Raw genomic sequence first — 16,982 nt, 5'->3', positions numbered from 1 at the left:
GGGAAGAGTGGAGGTCTGATAGATATGAAGGGAGAAGGAGGTACTTCCGGGCAGGAGGGAGGATGTGTGCAAGGGGTCATCAGCAAGAGAGATGAGAGGCACAGTGAGTAGACTAGTATGAGAGGAGTGAAGTTTGGGGCTGGGTTGTAGTGGGAGAGGAGTGAGGATAGGTAGAGGGGGAGAGAGCTGATTGAGTGCCGTAAAGTCCTTGTACAGGAGTTTCTGTTTGATGTGGGGATGGGTAGGCCACCATGGAATAATTTTAAGGGGTGTGGAGGGACACCTAGAGCAACTTTTTAGGTAAATGATATGGGTAGCAGAGTGAAATATAGACTGGAAATGGGAGAGACTGGAGGCAGGGAGGTCAGTGAGGAGGCTGATTCAATAGTCAAGGCGGGATATGATAAGGGGTTGGACCAACATGGTAGCAGTTTGGATGGAGAGGAAGAGGAATATTCTGGAGATGTGATGATAGAACAGGCAGGATTTTGTGACAGATTGAATGGGCGCGTTGAAGGAGAGAGAGGAGTCAAGGATAATTCCAAGGTTGCAAGCTTGTGAGACAGGGAGGTTGTTGGTGTTGTGAACAGTGATGGGAAAGTCGGTTGGGAGAAGAGGGTTTTGGAAAAAATATGAGAAGTTCAGCTTTGGAAATGATGAGTTTGAGATGATGGTGGGAGGGATATCCAGGTAGGGATGTCCAGAAGGCAAGAGGAAATGTGTGGTTACAGAGAGAGGGAGAGGTTAAAGCTGGAGATGAAGAGTTGGGAATCAACCATATAGGGAACGTAGTTGAAGCCCAAGAGGTGGATGTAAATGGAAAATGGAAGGGAACCCAGAACTGAGCCTTGAGGGACCCAATCAGGTGCGACGACCTGTTTGACACCTGAAACCACCAGACGTGATCTCCCCCAAATCACCCCTACTCCTTTCCAGTCCCTCCCTCCTCCTGCCCCTTCTTCAACTCTCCCATTTTTCCCAGCAGTACGTCAAGTGGAGACCTCCCACCTCCTCTTAAAATCCACCCCCTCCACCTGCACCTCCGACCCCATCCCTTTGCACCTTATCAAAGCACTTGCCCCCCCTCCTTTCTTCCCTCCCTGACCCCACCATCTTCGGCTGTTCACTCTCCAATGGCTTCTTCCCTACTGCTTTCAAACGACAGACATTATTATAAATAAAATTACAGATGTGTACATAAATGTTGTGGGGCTGCGGGGGTGGGGGGCGGTGAATAAAGGGAACAAGTCAGGGCAACACAGAAAGGAGTTGAAGAAAAGGAAAAAAGGCTGAGTCAGGGAAGATCCCTTGGAGGAAATGTGCCTTCAAAAAGATTTTGAAGTGGGGAAGAGTAATTGTCTGTCGGATATTAAGACGGAGGGTGTTCAAGGCCAGAGGCAGGAGGTGGGCGAGAGGTCAGCAACAAGAGATGGAGGTACAGTGAGTAGGTTAGCATTACAGGAGCGAAGTATGCGGGCTGGGTTGAAATAGAGGATGGAGTAGAGGACATCAGATTGAGAAGCAGCGTGGCTCAGCGGAAAGAGCCTGGGCTTGGGAGTCAGAGGTCATGGGTTCGAATCCCGGCTCTGCCACTTGTCAGCTGTGTGGCTTTGGGCAAGTCACTTAACTTCTCTGTGCCTCGGTTACCTCATCTGTAAAATGGGGATTAACTGTGAGCCTCAAGTGGGACAACCTGATTACCCTGTATCTACCCCAGCGCTTAGAACAGTGCTCTGCACATAGTAAGCGCTTAACAAATACCAAAATTATCATTATCGGATTTGGCAAGGAGATCATTGGTGACCTTTGAGAGGGCAGTTTCTGTGGAGTGAAGGGGATGGAAGCCAGATTGGAGGGGGTCAAGGATAAAATTGGAGGAGAGGAACTTTAGACAGTAGACAGTGGGTGTATCAAACCTTTGAAAGGAATTTGTAAAAAAAAAAAATTCAGAAAACCACCCCAAGATATCCAACGAGACTTCTGAGGAGATCCTACTATTCCTGTAAGTACTCTGGAAAAAAAACAACACCCAAAAACCTCTTGAAATAAAATGTAGTTCGACTCCAAGTCTCCAAGTTCTCCTTATTAACTGTTTCTGTGGGACTCAAAGGAGCAAGAGTTGTTTTGTTAATGCTCCGCAGATTGCTCAGAGTGCTTGACTGGTGCAGCTTCTCTTTGCCATTTTTGTTTTGCTACTTAGGGGTCTTAGTCTTTGAAGGTTAATATCTTCTCAAGGCTAATGTTCAGTGAAGAGATGCCCATTAGAATTTTTTGTCCTTTGCCTCCCGAGTGCTTTGCTATTAACCCAGCACTGTAATTAGTATGTCGGAAATGAAAAGGCTTTTCATAATTTTTGCTTTCCCTTGCTTGTTATCAGAGATATTTGCACTTAACCCAGCCATCCAGACAAAAGTCCTCACTAAGTGCTGACTGGGTGTACAAAGCACCGCGATAGGTACTCTATAGTTGACCATAATCTCCCAGTATATTCTCTCTTCTAATCCCAACAGAGCCCAAAAAGCAGAGCTGAAATGTTCACAGGCTTCTGGAGAGCAAAAAGGCAAACCTGGAGTTCCAGGCATTTTCCCCATCCTTAATCAGGCAATCCACAAGCAGCCTCCTGTGGAGTCTACCTATAGGAAAACTAAGGTTGAATAATTTGCAAAGGACAATTGGCAAATTGATGGCCCAGAAGCTCAGGCTAGGATCAAAACCTAGAGCCCAATACCAGGGCTTTCATGTCATCCACTAGGACCAATTTATTACTCTCCTCCAATTATGGTCAGTGCAGGAGGCAGAGACACGGTCTGTAAAAACAAGCATTAACCTAAAAAGGAAAGAAAAAATTCCAACAAAACATCCATTTGGAGAGCAATCCTCGCATATGGTTAAATTGCAGAAATGGTCAAGTTCATAAGGACATGATTGATCTTAATTTGAGATGCTAGAGAGGTTTTAGCACAGAGCTGATTTTGGCCTGTAGTTACTGTTCTAATGGAACTGTGGTCTCCAGGATGGTCTAGGAGTGGATTAGCTTCCAGAAATATATATATATATATATATAAAATCCCAGCTCTGCCACTTTGCTATGTGACCTTGGGCAAGTCACTTCCCTTCTCTGTGCCTCAGTTCCCTCAGCTGTAAAATGGGGATTAAGACTGTGAGCCCCATGTGGGGTAGGACTGTGTCCAACCCGATTTGCTTGAGTCCACCCCAGCTATTAGAACAGTGACTGGCATATAGTAAGTGCTTAACAAATGCCACAGGTATTATAATTATTACTTGCTGTTTTTTTATATTCAATTCTTATCTGGGTTCAAAATATTTCAGAAAATGGTCTCTGAATAAGCCCCTCCCTGCTCTAGATGGTGAGTTCACTGTGAGCAGGGAACGTGTCTACCAAGTCTATTATATTGTATTCTCCCAAGCGCTTAGCACATACTCTTCACACAGTAAGCGTGCAATAAATCTGATTGAATCACTGAATCATTGAATCTTCAAATATTAAAATAGAACAGGTCAGCTTAATTTTATTTGAACCCAATAGTGCATTTGGGGGTTGCCTTCGGGGGGTTCTAGCAGTAGACAAGGAGGACTTTTTTTCTTTCGGCCTTTTGCTTCTTTAAGATTTATTCAATCGTGTTTATTAAGAGTTACTGTGTGCAGAACACTGTACGAAGCACTTGAGAAAGTTCAGTACAACAATACAGAGTGACAATCGCTGCCCGAAACGAGCTCACTAGGAGCCATCCCAAGAACGGTGCTTGGCACATAGTAAGTGCTTAACAAACACTGTAATTATTATTATTATTATCTGGTACCTCCTGGACTTCCTGTTGCCACTCCTCTCTTTCCTTGAGCAGCCATCTTCTTCAGTCTGACCCATTCTTGCAGCCAGTCTCAGCTATTCAGATCTGTTTACTATTGATGCCTTTGCTAGCTCTCTGCTAATCAAGGGGTCTCTTCTCCCACAACCTCACTACCTAGGTGGACTAAATAATTCAAGAGGAACAAGTTCATTGAGCATCTTCAATATGACAACTTGGCTAGGCTGTTATTCACTGCTTGACCTGAGCAAGCCGCCACTCGGAATTAAAACCTTTTAAAGAGTTATAGTGAAATGAAATGGACTGGTTCTTTTAGACTCACTAAATAGGTAAGTCAGTCGATCAATCGATCAATCAGTGGCATTTATTGAGCACTCTATCAAGCGCTTGGGAGGGTACAGTACATTTGAGTTGGTAGACATGATCCCTGCCCTCTGCCAAGTACCATTTCGTAAAGCTGCCAAGTTAGAGATATTCGGCTTTCTGAATCCTACTTTAGGGGGTGTGGGTATATATATTACCAAGCAGGCAAACACTAGAGTAACAGGATACAACAGGATTGGGCATATAAAATATTTTGGCCAGAAACCCACTCTTTCAATTTTGAAGGGAGGGGAGAGTGGGGATTCGGCATTAGGGTGAAAATTAAGGGGGAGGGAAGGGACTTTGCAAGGCAGTGGCTCCTTCCTGGTTCTGAGCCAGCTACAGATTCATTCAGCAACCCCTGCACCCTGCTGGGGTTCAACTAGTTTGCAACTAGTTCAGAGTCAGATAGGGCAGTAGCTTCTGTGAACAGAGACATAGCCTGGGTTCCATCTTGTGGGCTGTAGTCAATCAACTGGCAGACCCAGATCTTGCCTGAGGGCTGATCTCACACACTTGTAGAATATGCAGAGGGAAGATGAAGAGCCATTTCAAAGTGAAATCTAAGACAGCTGTCAGTAACTTGCTTGCATTTGAATCTGACAGAAATGGAAGACCAAACCAAAAGGAAGAAAGAGGACGTTCACCTGTGACTGGAGCGTTGGGCTGTACTTTATATTTCTACTTGGATGTCCCACTGACACCTCAAACTTAATATGTCCAAATCAGAACTCTTCATCTTCCCACCCAAATCCTGTCCTCCCACTGACTTTCCCATTACCGTAGACAGCACCATTATCCTCTCTGTCTCGAGTCCATAAACTTGGCACACGCTCGACTCATCTCTCTCATTCAACCCACAGATTCAATCTGTCACCAAATCCTGTTGGTTCTAAAATCCACTCTTTCCTCTCCATCCAAACTGCTATTAGGCTGGTCCAAGCACTTAACCCATCCCACATTTTTATGGTATTTGTTTAGTGCTTACTATGCATCAAACACTATTCCACACACTGGGATAGATACAAGTTAATTAGGTTGGACATAGTCCCTATTCCGCATGGAATCTAAGTAGGAGGAAACAGTTGAAGAAACAGACACAGAGAAGTTTAGTGAACTGCCCAAGGTCACACAGCAAGCATTTGGCAGAGCCAAGGTTAGAACCCAGGTCCTTCTGACTCCCAGGCCTGTGCTCTCTCCACTAGGCCACACTGCTTTTCATATTGACTACTGCATCAACCTCCTGGATGGCCTCCTGCCTCCTGTGTCTTTCCATCACAGTACTTACTTTGCTCTGTGGCCTGGATCATTTTAATACAAAAACATTCAGTCCATGTCTCCGCGCTCCTCGAGAACCTCCAGTAGTTATTCATCCACCTCCGCATCAAACAGATTTCCTACTAAAAACCCAGTTCTTTCGCTTCGCTCCTCTAACACCAAATTACTCGCTGTACCTTGATCTTGTCTACCTTCCTGACGATCCCGCCCCCATTTCCTGCCTCTGTCCTAGGAGTCCTTCCTCCTTCATACCTGACTGACACTTCATATCGGACAATCACTCTGCCCGCCGTATTAAAATCACATCTCCTCCAAGAGGACTTTCTTCATTAAGCCCTCATTTTCCCTAATTCCTCTCCCTCTTGCACTTCGATCTGTACCCTTTAAGCACTTGACATTCAACCCACCCTCAGCTCAACACTTATGTGCACATCTGTAGTTTATTTTAATGTCTGCCTCCCCCTCTAGACCGCAAACTCTTTGGGGGATAGGGAACATGTCTACCAACTCTGTATATTGCACTCTCCCAAGTTCCTAGTACAGGGCTCTACATGCAGTAAGCACTCAATAAATATGATTGATTGACTAATTACTGTGAGAGCATCACTCCATCCATAATAACCCCTCAGAAATCTAAACGGGAGGGCCACTGGCCGATCATTTACAAGGTATCACTTTCAAGATCTTACCTGATGTGCCCACCAGACCATCAAGTATGAGAAAATGGCTATCCAGGAGATGGATCCGAAGAATGAGATAGGAAAAAACTTCCTTGCTGACTGAAAGAGAAATGGGCAGAAGTAGTGAGCAGAGGTAGTGCTAATATATCAAACTGTGTAGTTATCAGTCACGAGAAAAATTGTCCTAAAAGAACTAACCAAGAGATTGTTTTAAACAGCAGATTAAAAAAAAAATCCTACATCCTTGGATGTACATGTTGACAGAGAGAGGCCAACCCAGATTAAGCCCCACATTTCTCATTTCCCACCCCCTTCTACCTCACCCTACTTGCTCCCTTTGCTCTTCCCTCCTCGCCCTTATGTATAGATCTGTAATTTTATTTATTTGTACTGATGGCTGTCTTCCCCAAGCCCTCCACCCCCCAGACTGTGAACACGTTGTGGGCAAGGAATGTCACTTTTCACTGTGGTATTGTACTTTCCCAAGCGCTTAATACACTGCCCTGCACACAGTAAGCACTTAAAAAATACTATTGAATGAATGAAAGTGACGTGGAGGTAAAGAACTCTTTTCTACAGTGTCCACTATTGCATGTAGCTATACAAAATCACCCAAAAGCCAAGCTACTTGAACTTGGTTAGCACTGGAATCAGGACTGGAAGAAGTTCCTCCAGGAGGATAACCTCCTCCAGGAGGCCTTCCCAGACTGAGCCCTCCCTTTCCCTCTGCTCTTCCTCCCCTCCCCATCCTCCCTACTCCCTCCCTCTGCTCTTCTTCTCCTCCCCACAGCACTTGTAAATATTTGTACATATTTTTTGCCCTATTTTATTAATGACGTGGATTTATCTAAGGTTCTATTTATCTATTTTGATGGTAGTGATGCCTGCCTACTTGTTCTGTTTTGTTGTCTGTCTCCCCCTTCTAGACCATGAGCCCGTTGTTGGGTAGGGATTGTCTCTAACTGTTGCCAAATTGTACTTTCCAAGTGCTTAGCACAGTGCTGTGCACACAGTAAGCGCTCAATAAATGCAACTGAATGAATGAATGAATGTTGATGTCAAAGTGTGTACAATAGCCAAGTCACAATGGCCAGCATGCAATACTAGCAAACTTTTACAAAATGAATCATGCCTAATTCTCTATTTTGCCCAGCAGTCTGAGTATTTTGGTGCTCATAACTTTAAGCAGATTCTACTTTTAACAACAACACAGGTGGACTATTTGAAATTGGCTTGATTTACCTCAAAACCTATAAGGCAAAGCATGACACGTTTGAGCCAATACTGCTAATTGGACCCCAGGGAAGAGAATTCCTTGATAATATCTGCACTTCTGCTGTACCCTGTAGATGCCCCCTTTTGGGAAGCAGTGAAGGCTAATTTTAGAGCTTGCAACAGTGACCATGTAATTTTGGCAGATGGCCTTTAATAGCAAATATTTCTAGAAAATACTTTTCCTTTGTTAAGGCATACAGTTTCTCGGGGAGGTGGATGAAAGCCATCTCAATTGTCTTAAATATCATCCTTGGTTAATTATGCAGAACACCTCTGCTTGTTCTGATGAGCAGTTTATTGAAAAAGAAAGATTCACCTATTCACAATAACCTCTTTGAAATCTGATAACAAGGACCCAAATCCCTACCCAAAGAAGGTTCACTACCACTAATTTAGCCATTTGATTATGCACGTTAATCAGCAACTGGAGAACTGAATTTAAACTCAGAGGACCCACTTAATTTAATCTTGCTGTTTTCTAGAATTTTATCAGCAAAATTCCACAGAGCTAGCTTTCCACTTGATTTAAATGAGGGCTCAGTTCATCCATTTTACCGAGGAACTGGAACCAGGACAACATTCTAGATAGCTAATGGGGAAACTAAGCGAACCTAAACTACTTTATAGAAGGGAATCATTCCCACTGAACGCATCAAATCCTTTATAGTGAACTGTGGAGCTAGAGCTTTACTCTTCTAAGTGGAGATGCCTACTTTCTCTTTGGGGCAAACACCCTTAAAAGTTTCATGGCCCTTTTAACTAGGTCACGAAGCAGCATGGCCTAGAAGAAAGAGCATGGGCCTGAGTGTCAGAGGACGTGGGTTCTAACTCCAGCTCTGCCACGTGTCTGCTCTGTGACCTTAGGTGGGTCACTTGACTTCTCTGTGCCTCAGTTTCCTCATCTGTAAAATGGGGATTAAGGCTGAGTGGCCTATGTGGGACCGGGACTGTGTCCAACCTCAATACCTTATGTTTACCTCAGCGCTTTGTACAGTGCCTGGTATATAGTAAGTGTTTATCAAACACAGAAAAAAGAAAATACCTTCTCAACTGGAGAATTGAGTCCAGAGCATCCTTACCCTGTGAATCCACGCCACTAAGAATTCATCTAGATTTCAAAGGCAAAGCTCCTAATCAGCTGAACCTCTCATATCTTTTTTCTGCTTATCGACCACACGTGGTCAGGCCAACAATTACACTAATTCTTTGGTCTTTCCCCTGGTATATCTCCTGTAAACTGTAAACTTCCGGTAGACCGTAAACTCTTTGTGGGCTGGGATCGCATCTACTAACTCCGTTGTAACGTACTTTCCCAAGCTCTCAGTATGGTGCACTGAACACAGTAAAAGCTCATTAAATACCACTAACTGATATAAAGCTAAATTTGTGCGTGGGGACCTCTTCAATGGACTGAGTTGGAAGTGGCAATGGACTGAGTTGGAAGTGGATTCTAATCCCCATTTCATCACTCGCCTGTTGTGTAACCTGGTGCAGGTTACTTAATTTCCCTGTGCCTCATTTACTTCACCTGTAAAAAGGGGATTAAATACCCATTCTCCCCCACTACTTAGTCTGAGAGCCCCATGTGGGAAGGGACTGTATCTGACTTGATTAACTTGTTCCTAACCCTGTGTTTAGTACAGTGCTTGATACGTAGTAAGTGCTTAACAAATATCTCAATTATTATTATTAAATGAGGGCTAGCTGTAGGGGGTCCAGTAATTATACTCATGAATACCGGACACTCTTTTACCGGCGCTTTCCCTACCCGTACCAGACAGGGATTAGATCAATGGAAAACTGGACCAATGAAAACCCTAGGTAGCTGCCGTTTCAGTTCAGCCAGCTTATTTCTGACATCTCCTTTGTGAAGAAATGGACATAGAAACCCAAATGAAATGAGCAGCATCAGCTAAACATAGCAAATAATGAGAATGAATACTTGTCGGCAGGAGCTGAATTCAAACCCTAAATTATATTATTGGAAAAGTGCGCTTTTAGTGATGAACACAAATAGAGCCTTCCTGTCTCCAAAATGTAAGTTAAAGACTCAGTGTCTCAATAGCCCTAGTCATTACAAAGGGAAAAAGCCTTTCTTGCCAACTCCCTGGAGACTGAAAAAGAAAATGTTCAACTATTGCAGTTTCTGATTGGATAAGATTGAACATTAGGTAAATTGGATTCTCCTTGGAAACATGGGAGAAATGCAAACACACCATTCCAAACCCGTAAAAAGATTATAAGGAAATGTTCATATAAAAGCTTATTTATAAAAATGTATTTATCCTTAAGTAGCAGGGGGCGTTCTAAGCTTATTTCCATCACTGTTGGTTAGGTTGTTACCAAACACCACAACACAATAGCACCAAGTCAGTCTCGCATAGGCTTCCTCATTGAAACAAGATCCAAATCCTCGCCGCCCCTGCCCCTCCTCCCACCCAGTCACTGAAAATCCATGAGAAACTGAATGAATCCAAGGCGGAATTAGTTTTACCACCACGTTTCACATCCCCAACAGCACCTGCATACTTGGAGGATATATAGTACTAGAGTGTCTTTAGGGAGAAAGATTCTGATAGCCCCCAACTGATCATCTTGGTAGATGCTCTTTAAAATTTAAAAGAAAGGCTCTATGGTGAGAAATTTCCAGGAAAGATGGGGATCTTTGGACAGTTTTGGTCTCAGAATTTTGAAAGCAATGTGGAGACCCTTGAGAGGGCCCGGAGGAGAGCCACAAGAAGGATGAAAGGGAGGGAAAATAGGTCCAAAGGGGAGAAAAGAAGGGCAAGGGGTTGCTCAGCCTGGAGCAGAGGAATCTAGGAGTGACCAGGCACTTACCCGATAGCGCAGTGGCTTTTGCTTCACTTCTGGACAAAGCACGCTGCGCACGATGTTCCTTCCTGTCAAGGTAAGGCCCACTCCCTCCCTACCCCAACCCCACCTCACCCAATCCTACCCAGCCTGCCTCTTCTTGCTCTGCCCTCCCCCATTACTCCCACTATCCCTGTGGTATCCCAGGTGCCTCTCTCCCCCTCCCCCTGTGGCTTTCCTGCCCCCTCCTTCTATACCCTAAATTGGCTCCCCCAGCATTCTGTCCCTGTGTTCCTCCCATGCTCCACCACTGGGCTGGTTCAGTGCCTGAAACTGGCCCAGGTTTTCCATTTCTCTTTTAAAATCCTTTTTTTTAAAAAACTTTTTTTGGTTTTAAACTCAACGACCCAGTTATCTGGCTTACACCCCCTGCTGCAGTGCAGGAGGAGGCCCAGAAAGGAACTTCCACGGCCTGATTTTCCCTCATCCTGCCCAGGTCCATCCCAGACCACCTGGACTTGCCTGAAAACGAAGGAAGGAGGCAGTGGTGGGGCCATTAAGTTTAACAAAACGCTTTCAAAAAGGAAAAGAAAAACCAGGAGCAGTTACAGGTGTTGACTAGTCTAGTGTGGATGGGGGACCAACACAGAGGGACTATGGGGAGCCATTTTTTGAAGGACAGGGAGGGAGAGCAGTAAAGCTGAAGAAGGGGTGCAACACAGGGCACTCGGGGCCACTGGGACATGTAGGCGGTTGATGAGGAAATGGTGTGCACAGAACAGGGAAGGCTTTCTCGGGGAGGAGGAGGAAAGGGCTTGCATATCTGGTCACAGGCATTTCCATTATCATATGCAGGCCCAACAAGACTGTGTTATTTGACTAAGGCCAGGGAGGCCAACACCATTATCTTCAGGTTATGCCACCCTCTCTTTTAAATATATTTGAGTCTTTAACAGGGTGGAGACCAACCGTGTACACTCAAAGGTTATGTAGAGTCTCAGTGTGTGCTCTGCTGAAGTGTATCAGTGAAAACACCTCCTTCTTGGGGGGGAAAGGAAAAGAGGTAAAAGAAAGAGAAAATTGAAGCTCAGATGGTTCAGTGATTTATCTGAGGTAAACTGCATGTGACCAGAGCTGAATACAGAATTTAGGTTTCCTGTGCTCCTTTCCCTGTCCCATCTCTCCTTCCTCTAAATTCTACAAGAGGTCAACTTTTCACAAATAGTCTCAGTTTTTCGATGAACCTTTGGAAGTGCTGAAAAAATCAGAGAAACCTTAGTGTTCCCATTATTCAAAGTGTTGTCAGGTGAATGCCACATGATCCCAGCTAGTTCTTACCTAAGATGAGAGGGACCTTATAGTGTGGTCTAATGAAAAGGGTATGGGGTGAGGAGTCAGGAAGCCAGAATTCCAGGCCCAGCTCTGCCATTAGCCTACTGTGTAATCTTAGACAAATCACTTCACTGCTCTGGGCTCTAGTTTCCTCATCTGAAACATGGGGAGAGTAGACAACATGACCTAGTGAAAAGAGCACGTGACCAGGAGTCAGAAGACATGGCTCCTAGTCCAAGTTTTGCCAGTGGCCTACTATATGACTTTGGGAAAGTCACACAGCTGCCTGAGTTTCCTCATCTGTAAAATGGGAATAAGATACCTGCTCTTCCTACTTCATAGATTGTGAGGCCTATGTGGTACAGAGACTTTGATCTGATTGTCTTCTTTCTCACTCAGTGCTTGACACACAGTAAACGATAGATACCATGATGATACCAAGCAAAGCTAATGATAATAAAAAAGGCTGTTCCCCTGAGAACAGCGTGATGTAGTGGATAAAGCCCGGGCCTGGGAGTCAGAAGGTCATGGGTTCTAATTCCAGCTCTGCTGCTTGTCTGCTTTGTGACTTCAGGCAAGTCACTTCACTTCTCTGTGCCTCAGTTACCTCATCTGTAAAATGGGGGTTGAGATGGTGAGCTTCACTTGGGACAGGGATTGTGTCCATCCTGAGTTTCTTGTATCCACCCCAGTGCTTAGTACAGTGCCTGGTACATAGTAAGTGCTTAACAAATACCATTATTATTATAAGAACATGAAATTGGCAGTTAGAGAAAAAAATACTTTCTACTTGTCCCTCATAGATTCCTACTAATTTTAAAGAGGTGTCTATGATGATATTAATACCACTAATAACGGTATTTGTTAATCAATCAATGGTACTTATTGAGTGCTTACTATGTACAGAACACTGTATTAAGTGCTTGGGAGAATACAAGAGAGTAGGGAGATGTAATACTCTAGACTGTAAGCTCACAGTCTAAGGGGGAGGGAGAACAGGCATTTAGTCCCCATTTTACAGGTATAGAAACTGAAGTGCAGAGAAGATCAGTGACTTGCTCAAGGTCAGACAGCAGAGCTGGGATTAAAACCCAGGTCTCCTAAATCCCAGGCCTATATCTATCTATGTTCTATCCGCTAGGCCATGCTATTTGATTGAGTCATAAAAGTGTTAAAAGTCCTCATGTTTCCAGTCACCGAGATTCCTTACTGATACTATGGTTACCCGTAAATCTTTTAAATAAGAGGGAACCTTGACTGACTCACTCCCTTCTTTCCTACAGGCATATACTGTTGGATTTCTGCTGAGTGACCTGCCCCATCTTCTGACTTAGGAGTACAGTACATATGCTCAAAACTTTATCAATCTCAGAAAGTTAGGTTGTTGATTTATAATAGTTTGCATGTATACTGAAGCACTGGAGTGTGTAGGCATTTGTATTTGCCTGAGGATTTCCCCTTTCCTGCCCCTGTGCACTAAACTAAACTTCTGGATTCAAGTTCTGATTGCTTGGGAAGTGTCTGGCAGTATCAGGAACTTTTTTGATCCTGCTCTCTCTAACTGTGATTGTGATTTAGGGGAATTAGCATAGGGCTAGGAATCAGGAGACCCGGGTTCCAAACCCGGTTCCGCTACTTTGGGCAAGTCACTTAACTTCTCTGTGCCTCTGTTTCTTCACCTGTAAAATGGGGAATAAATACCTCGTCTCCCTCCCCCTTAGACTATGACCCCTGTATGGGGGAGGGATTGGGTCTGACCTTATTATCTTGAACCTACTCCAGGAGGACTTAGCGCAATAGATATCACAATGATTATCAGTACTAGTAACGCAGTCCCGTGGCTTAGAACAGTGGTCTGAGACAGCTTAACATGTTGGCTGCCGGGGGATTCACTAGTATGTCAGTTTTAAGTAAAGTCCTATGTGACTGACTGGCGGCTCATGGTCCCTAAAGATTTAACATCAACATTGCTTTTTGGCAGCCAACAAGAACTTGGAGCTCAACAGCTAATTTAGATTAAAAGTTAAAAAAAAAATAGAGTCCCTGCTAACCCAATCCAATTGGGCAATCACCCATCTCCCCAAGGTAGCCATAGTCAATTTTGTTCACTTATTCAAACCTTTGGATATCAGAGCTAACCTCAATCCTAAATAGTTGCCAGTCCTTACGCTCTCCCAGAAAGATACATTAACTATCAATTTACTTCCAGGGGACTTGAAGGCAGAGTCAGGAAGCAAGAGGGCCCCAAGCACAATGCCAAGTAGAAAAGTTTTAAGGCTTTTGGGCAGGGATTGTCATTATCTGTTGCCGAATTGTACATTCCAAGCGCTTAGTACAGTGCTCTGCACATAGTATGCGCTCAATAAATACTAGTGAATGAACGAATGAATGAACTGGACCTACCTCAGAAGAGACGCCAGTTTCTTGAGTAATTTCACCAGCTTCACCTATGAACCATACTCAACATCAAATGTCAGGACAAGATTACCAACAGTGAGGTCCTGGAAAGCAGTCAGCTCACCAACGCTGAAACAATGCTCACAGCAATACAGTTCCGCTGGGAAAGACATATGTGGAGAAGGGATGACAGCAGGATTCTGAAGCAGCTGCTGCGTGGTGGGTGAACTGAAAAGGGGCACATTCAAGCAAGGGGGGCAGAATACACAATTGAGAGGCACAGTGAAACACAGTCTCCTCAAATAATTTGACAGGACAGTGGGCTACTGGGAGACCTACAGACCACTCTGTTGGGAGGGGGTTGCTCTCCTCAAAAAAAGTCTTCACAAAGATCAAGACGACCAAGAGGCGGGCTCAAAAATAGAGACAAGCCCTGTCTGGCACAAACCCATTACTGGAGCAAGTGCAAATACGGAGTGGACTATCAGTTTAATATCCGTCCTGTCAGTTCCCAGTCACACGCATTGACAAGATTTTATCAGCAGTAGCATCATCTATGAAAATGAAGGACAGCTACACACATACATCCCAAGGAGTGATTTAGTACTAAGAAAAAGCTGGCTTTTTTATGACATTCCTTCCCTTTTTTACCTGCAAACTTCAACATTGATAAATGCTTTTTTTAAAAAAAATCAATGGATTGATTATATTATATTTTAAAAATAAAACATTGATTAAAAATGGAAAAGTGAAGTACACACTAACTACTGGAATTGGAAGCATGGGTAGCGGTACATACTGCCATATCATTTGCATGTAGATGAGGTGGGAAAAACAATGGGAGTATTATTTATTCTGAAGCTATCCTTATACACCGAAAATAATATTGTCCTAATAATTACTGTCAGAGCTTTGGATGTTTTCTCTTTGGGAAATTCACAAGCTTCTAGGAACACCCAGAGTTATCAGTTCTAAAAACCTCTGTAAAAGATCCAGTTAAGACTATCAATTAACAATGCTCTCTCCCTCCCACCTTTCCTGAAAATGGCACTTCATGTGGCTTTTGTTACATTACGAATGTTTTCTTTAAAGAGAGTATTATACCCAATTTACCATTAGTCATGCTATACCTATGACACATTAAGGCAAATCTAATTAAAACACTGCTTGTTCAGTATAACCGGAATTCTATTTCTAGAAAGCTTTTCCGCAGTGCCTAAATCACTCCTTGAAAGTTAACTGAAAGTTAAGGACTGGTAAGTGAAATGGCACTGAGGCTAGCTTTGATAATGAAAAACTTGAATATCCGAACAAAACAGAGTCTGGCCACTTGGGGTGATGGGTGATTGCTCAATTTGATTCAGATAATGGAGTCTCTTTTTTTTCCTTAGTCCAAGCCACCCTCAGTTTGAGTAATAGATTGTGTCTGGAACCTAAATGAGATGACATGGAAATCAAATTTTAACTACATTTTGAAGTGCGAGGATTCTTGACGGCTATATATAGGCGAACCCCATAATACAACGGAGGTATGCTCCTTGAAAATGTGGTTGTATTGTGGGGCATAGTTCCCATAGACATACAAGTTATGATTAGGATCCATTCCAGAATCACTGGAAAAGAGGTATGACATTCTTTTACGTGCTATTTATTGTAACGATAAACATCACTAAACTATTGTTTAATATTTATTCAAGTAATTCAAAGCAAACATCACACAATTAGATAAATGAATTGTAATATGATTATTAGTCTTTTCGGGAGGCTGCAGAAATAGAAGCTAATTTTGCCAATTGTAGTAGGGGTTGTCAATTTTCAAGGAGAATTGGTCCAACCTGGGTTGAATAGCAGTCTTCTACTTTTCTTCATGGAGCACCTCGTAGCCAGCGAATCCTCTCTTAGCACCTCTGCTTTGAACTCCTCTCTCCATTATGGTTTTTTCCAATCATCTTTGTAAGTTCACCCACTTTTTGGAAAATTCTTTGCCAAGATTCGAGCTGACAGTGGAGAAACCATAACTACTCCTTCATCGGTTCCAGCCTCTTGCGGTGATGCACTGGACTGTTGTAGTTCAGTGAGGTCTTTGCCAAATGATTCCTCTGAATGAGATGTAGTGAACTCACTGGCATCTGCATCGTCTGCTTCTAAATTAAGTTGACTACCTAGTTCAACAACATCTTTGGTTCTCTGCTCAGAGGTCTCTTCTCTCAGGCCAACGCTCACCAACGTTATTCACTGCGTTCCAGATATTACAGCCCTCTCAGAATTCTCTAAGAGCTGGACCAGCTTTGTTCTCTTACTGCAATTGCCTGGGTCATTGTGCTATGTGTTATAATAATGCCTGAAGCTCACAATCCCTGCTGGTCCATAGCTGAAGAAAAGAGGTGGGGTTTGGGGGAAGAAACACCTCTTCATCTTCTGGAACTAAGTCACCTATAGGCTGAGGATGGCCTGGTGTGCACTGTCCAACAACAATACAACTTGAAAAGAAATTATTTTTGATAAATATTCCTTTACTGCTAGAACAAATTCACTGCAATGCTAGACTTGGAATAAGTTTCCAGCCACCCAAACATTACGAATGGATCTCCAAATGACAGACGACAAAGTTCTGACCTTTTCCTTGAGAGTGTGAGAGTCCTCTGAATGGTATCCATGGAGGTGGTTGAGCTTGGTGTCATCTGTTGCATTGCCAAAAAGGAGCAGGGTAAACCCGTCCTTTGCTCTCCAGTGATTTGGGCCAGTCTTCTCTTCTTTAGCAAGAAAAGCTGTGGCTTGCATTTTCTTCCAGAACAATCCTGTTTCATCAGCATTAAGAACTTGATGAGCCCTCTCCCAGGCCTCCGCCACCTTTTGATCAAGCCAAGCCCTCTCTGGTTCATTCCTGTGCCTACGGTGTTGGCCGGGGTAGTGAGGTGGGACCTGCAGGCCAAGGAAGGGGAAGGGAAGGGGCGGTGACCACAGCAGCGGGGAGTGCTGCTAAATTTAAAATAGGAAAAAAAAAAGCCAATTATGTTGG

The 16,982-nt window shown here is 43.7% G+C and overlaps 1 protein-coding gene across 6 annotated transcripts in view; it reads right to left on the bottom strand.

The window, feature by feature from the left end:
* The window catches only part of SLC24A2 (solute carrier family 24 member 2), a 254,761-nt gene that overhangs the window by 16,111 nt on the left and 221,668 nt on the right, over positions 1-16,982 (bottom strand). For 5 of the 6 annotated variants that reach the window (XM_029053758.2, XM_029053762.2, XM_029053761.2 and 2 more), the window contains one exon: positions 6,158-6,247. In XM_029053758.2, the coding sequence (XP_028909591.1) occupies positions 6,158-6,247 (90 nt within the window). Of the gene's footprint in view, positions 1-6,157; positions 6,248-14,730; positions 16,886-16,982 lie in introns of those variants that run through there. The other variant, XM_029053763.2, reaches the window with a different exon arrangement.

Source organism: Ornithorhynchus anatinus, chromosome X3, assembly GCF_004115215.2.
Source record: "Ornithorhynchus anatinus isolate Pmale09 chromosome X3, mOrnAna1.pri.v4, whole genome shotgun sequence".
In the NCBI taxonomy this organism is placed as follows: Eukaryota; Metazoa; Chordata; class Mammalia; order Monotremata; family Ornithorhynchidae; genus Ornithorhynchus; species Ornithorhynchus anatinus.
This window is presented reverse-complemented; position numbering and strand designations above follow the sequence as displayed.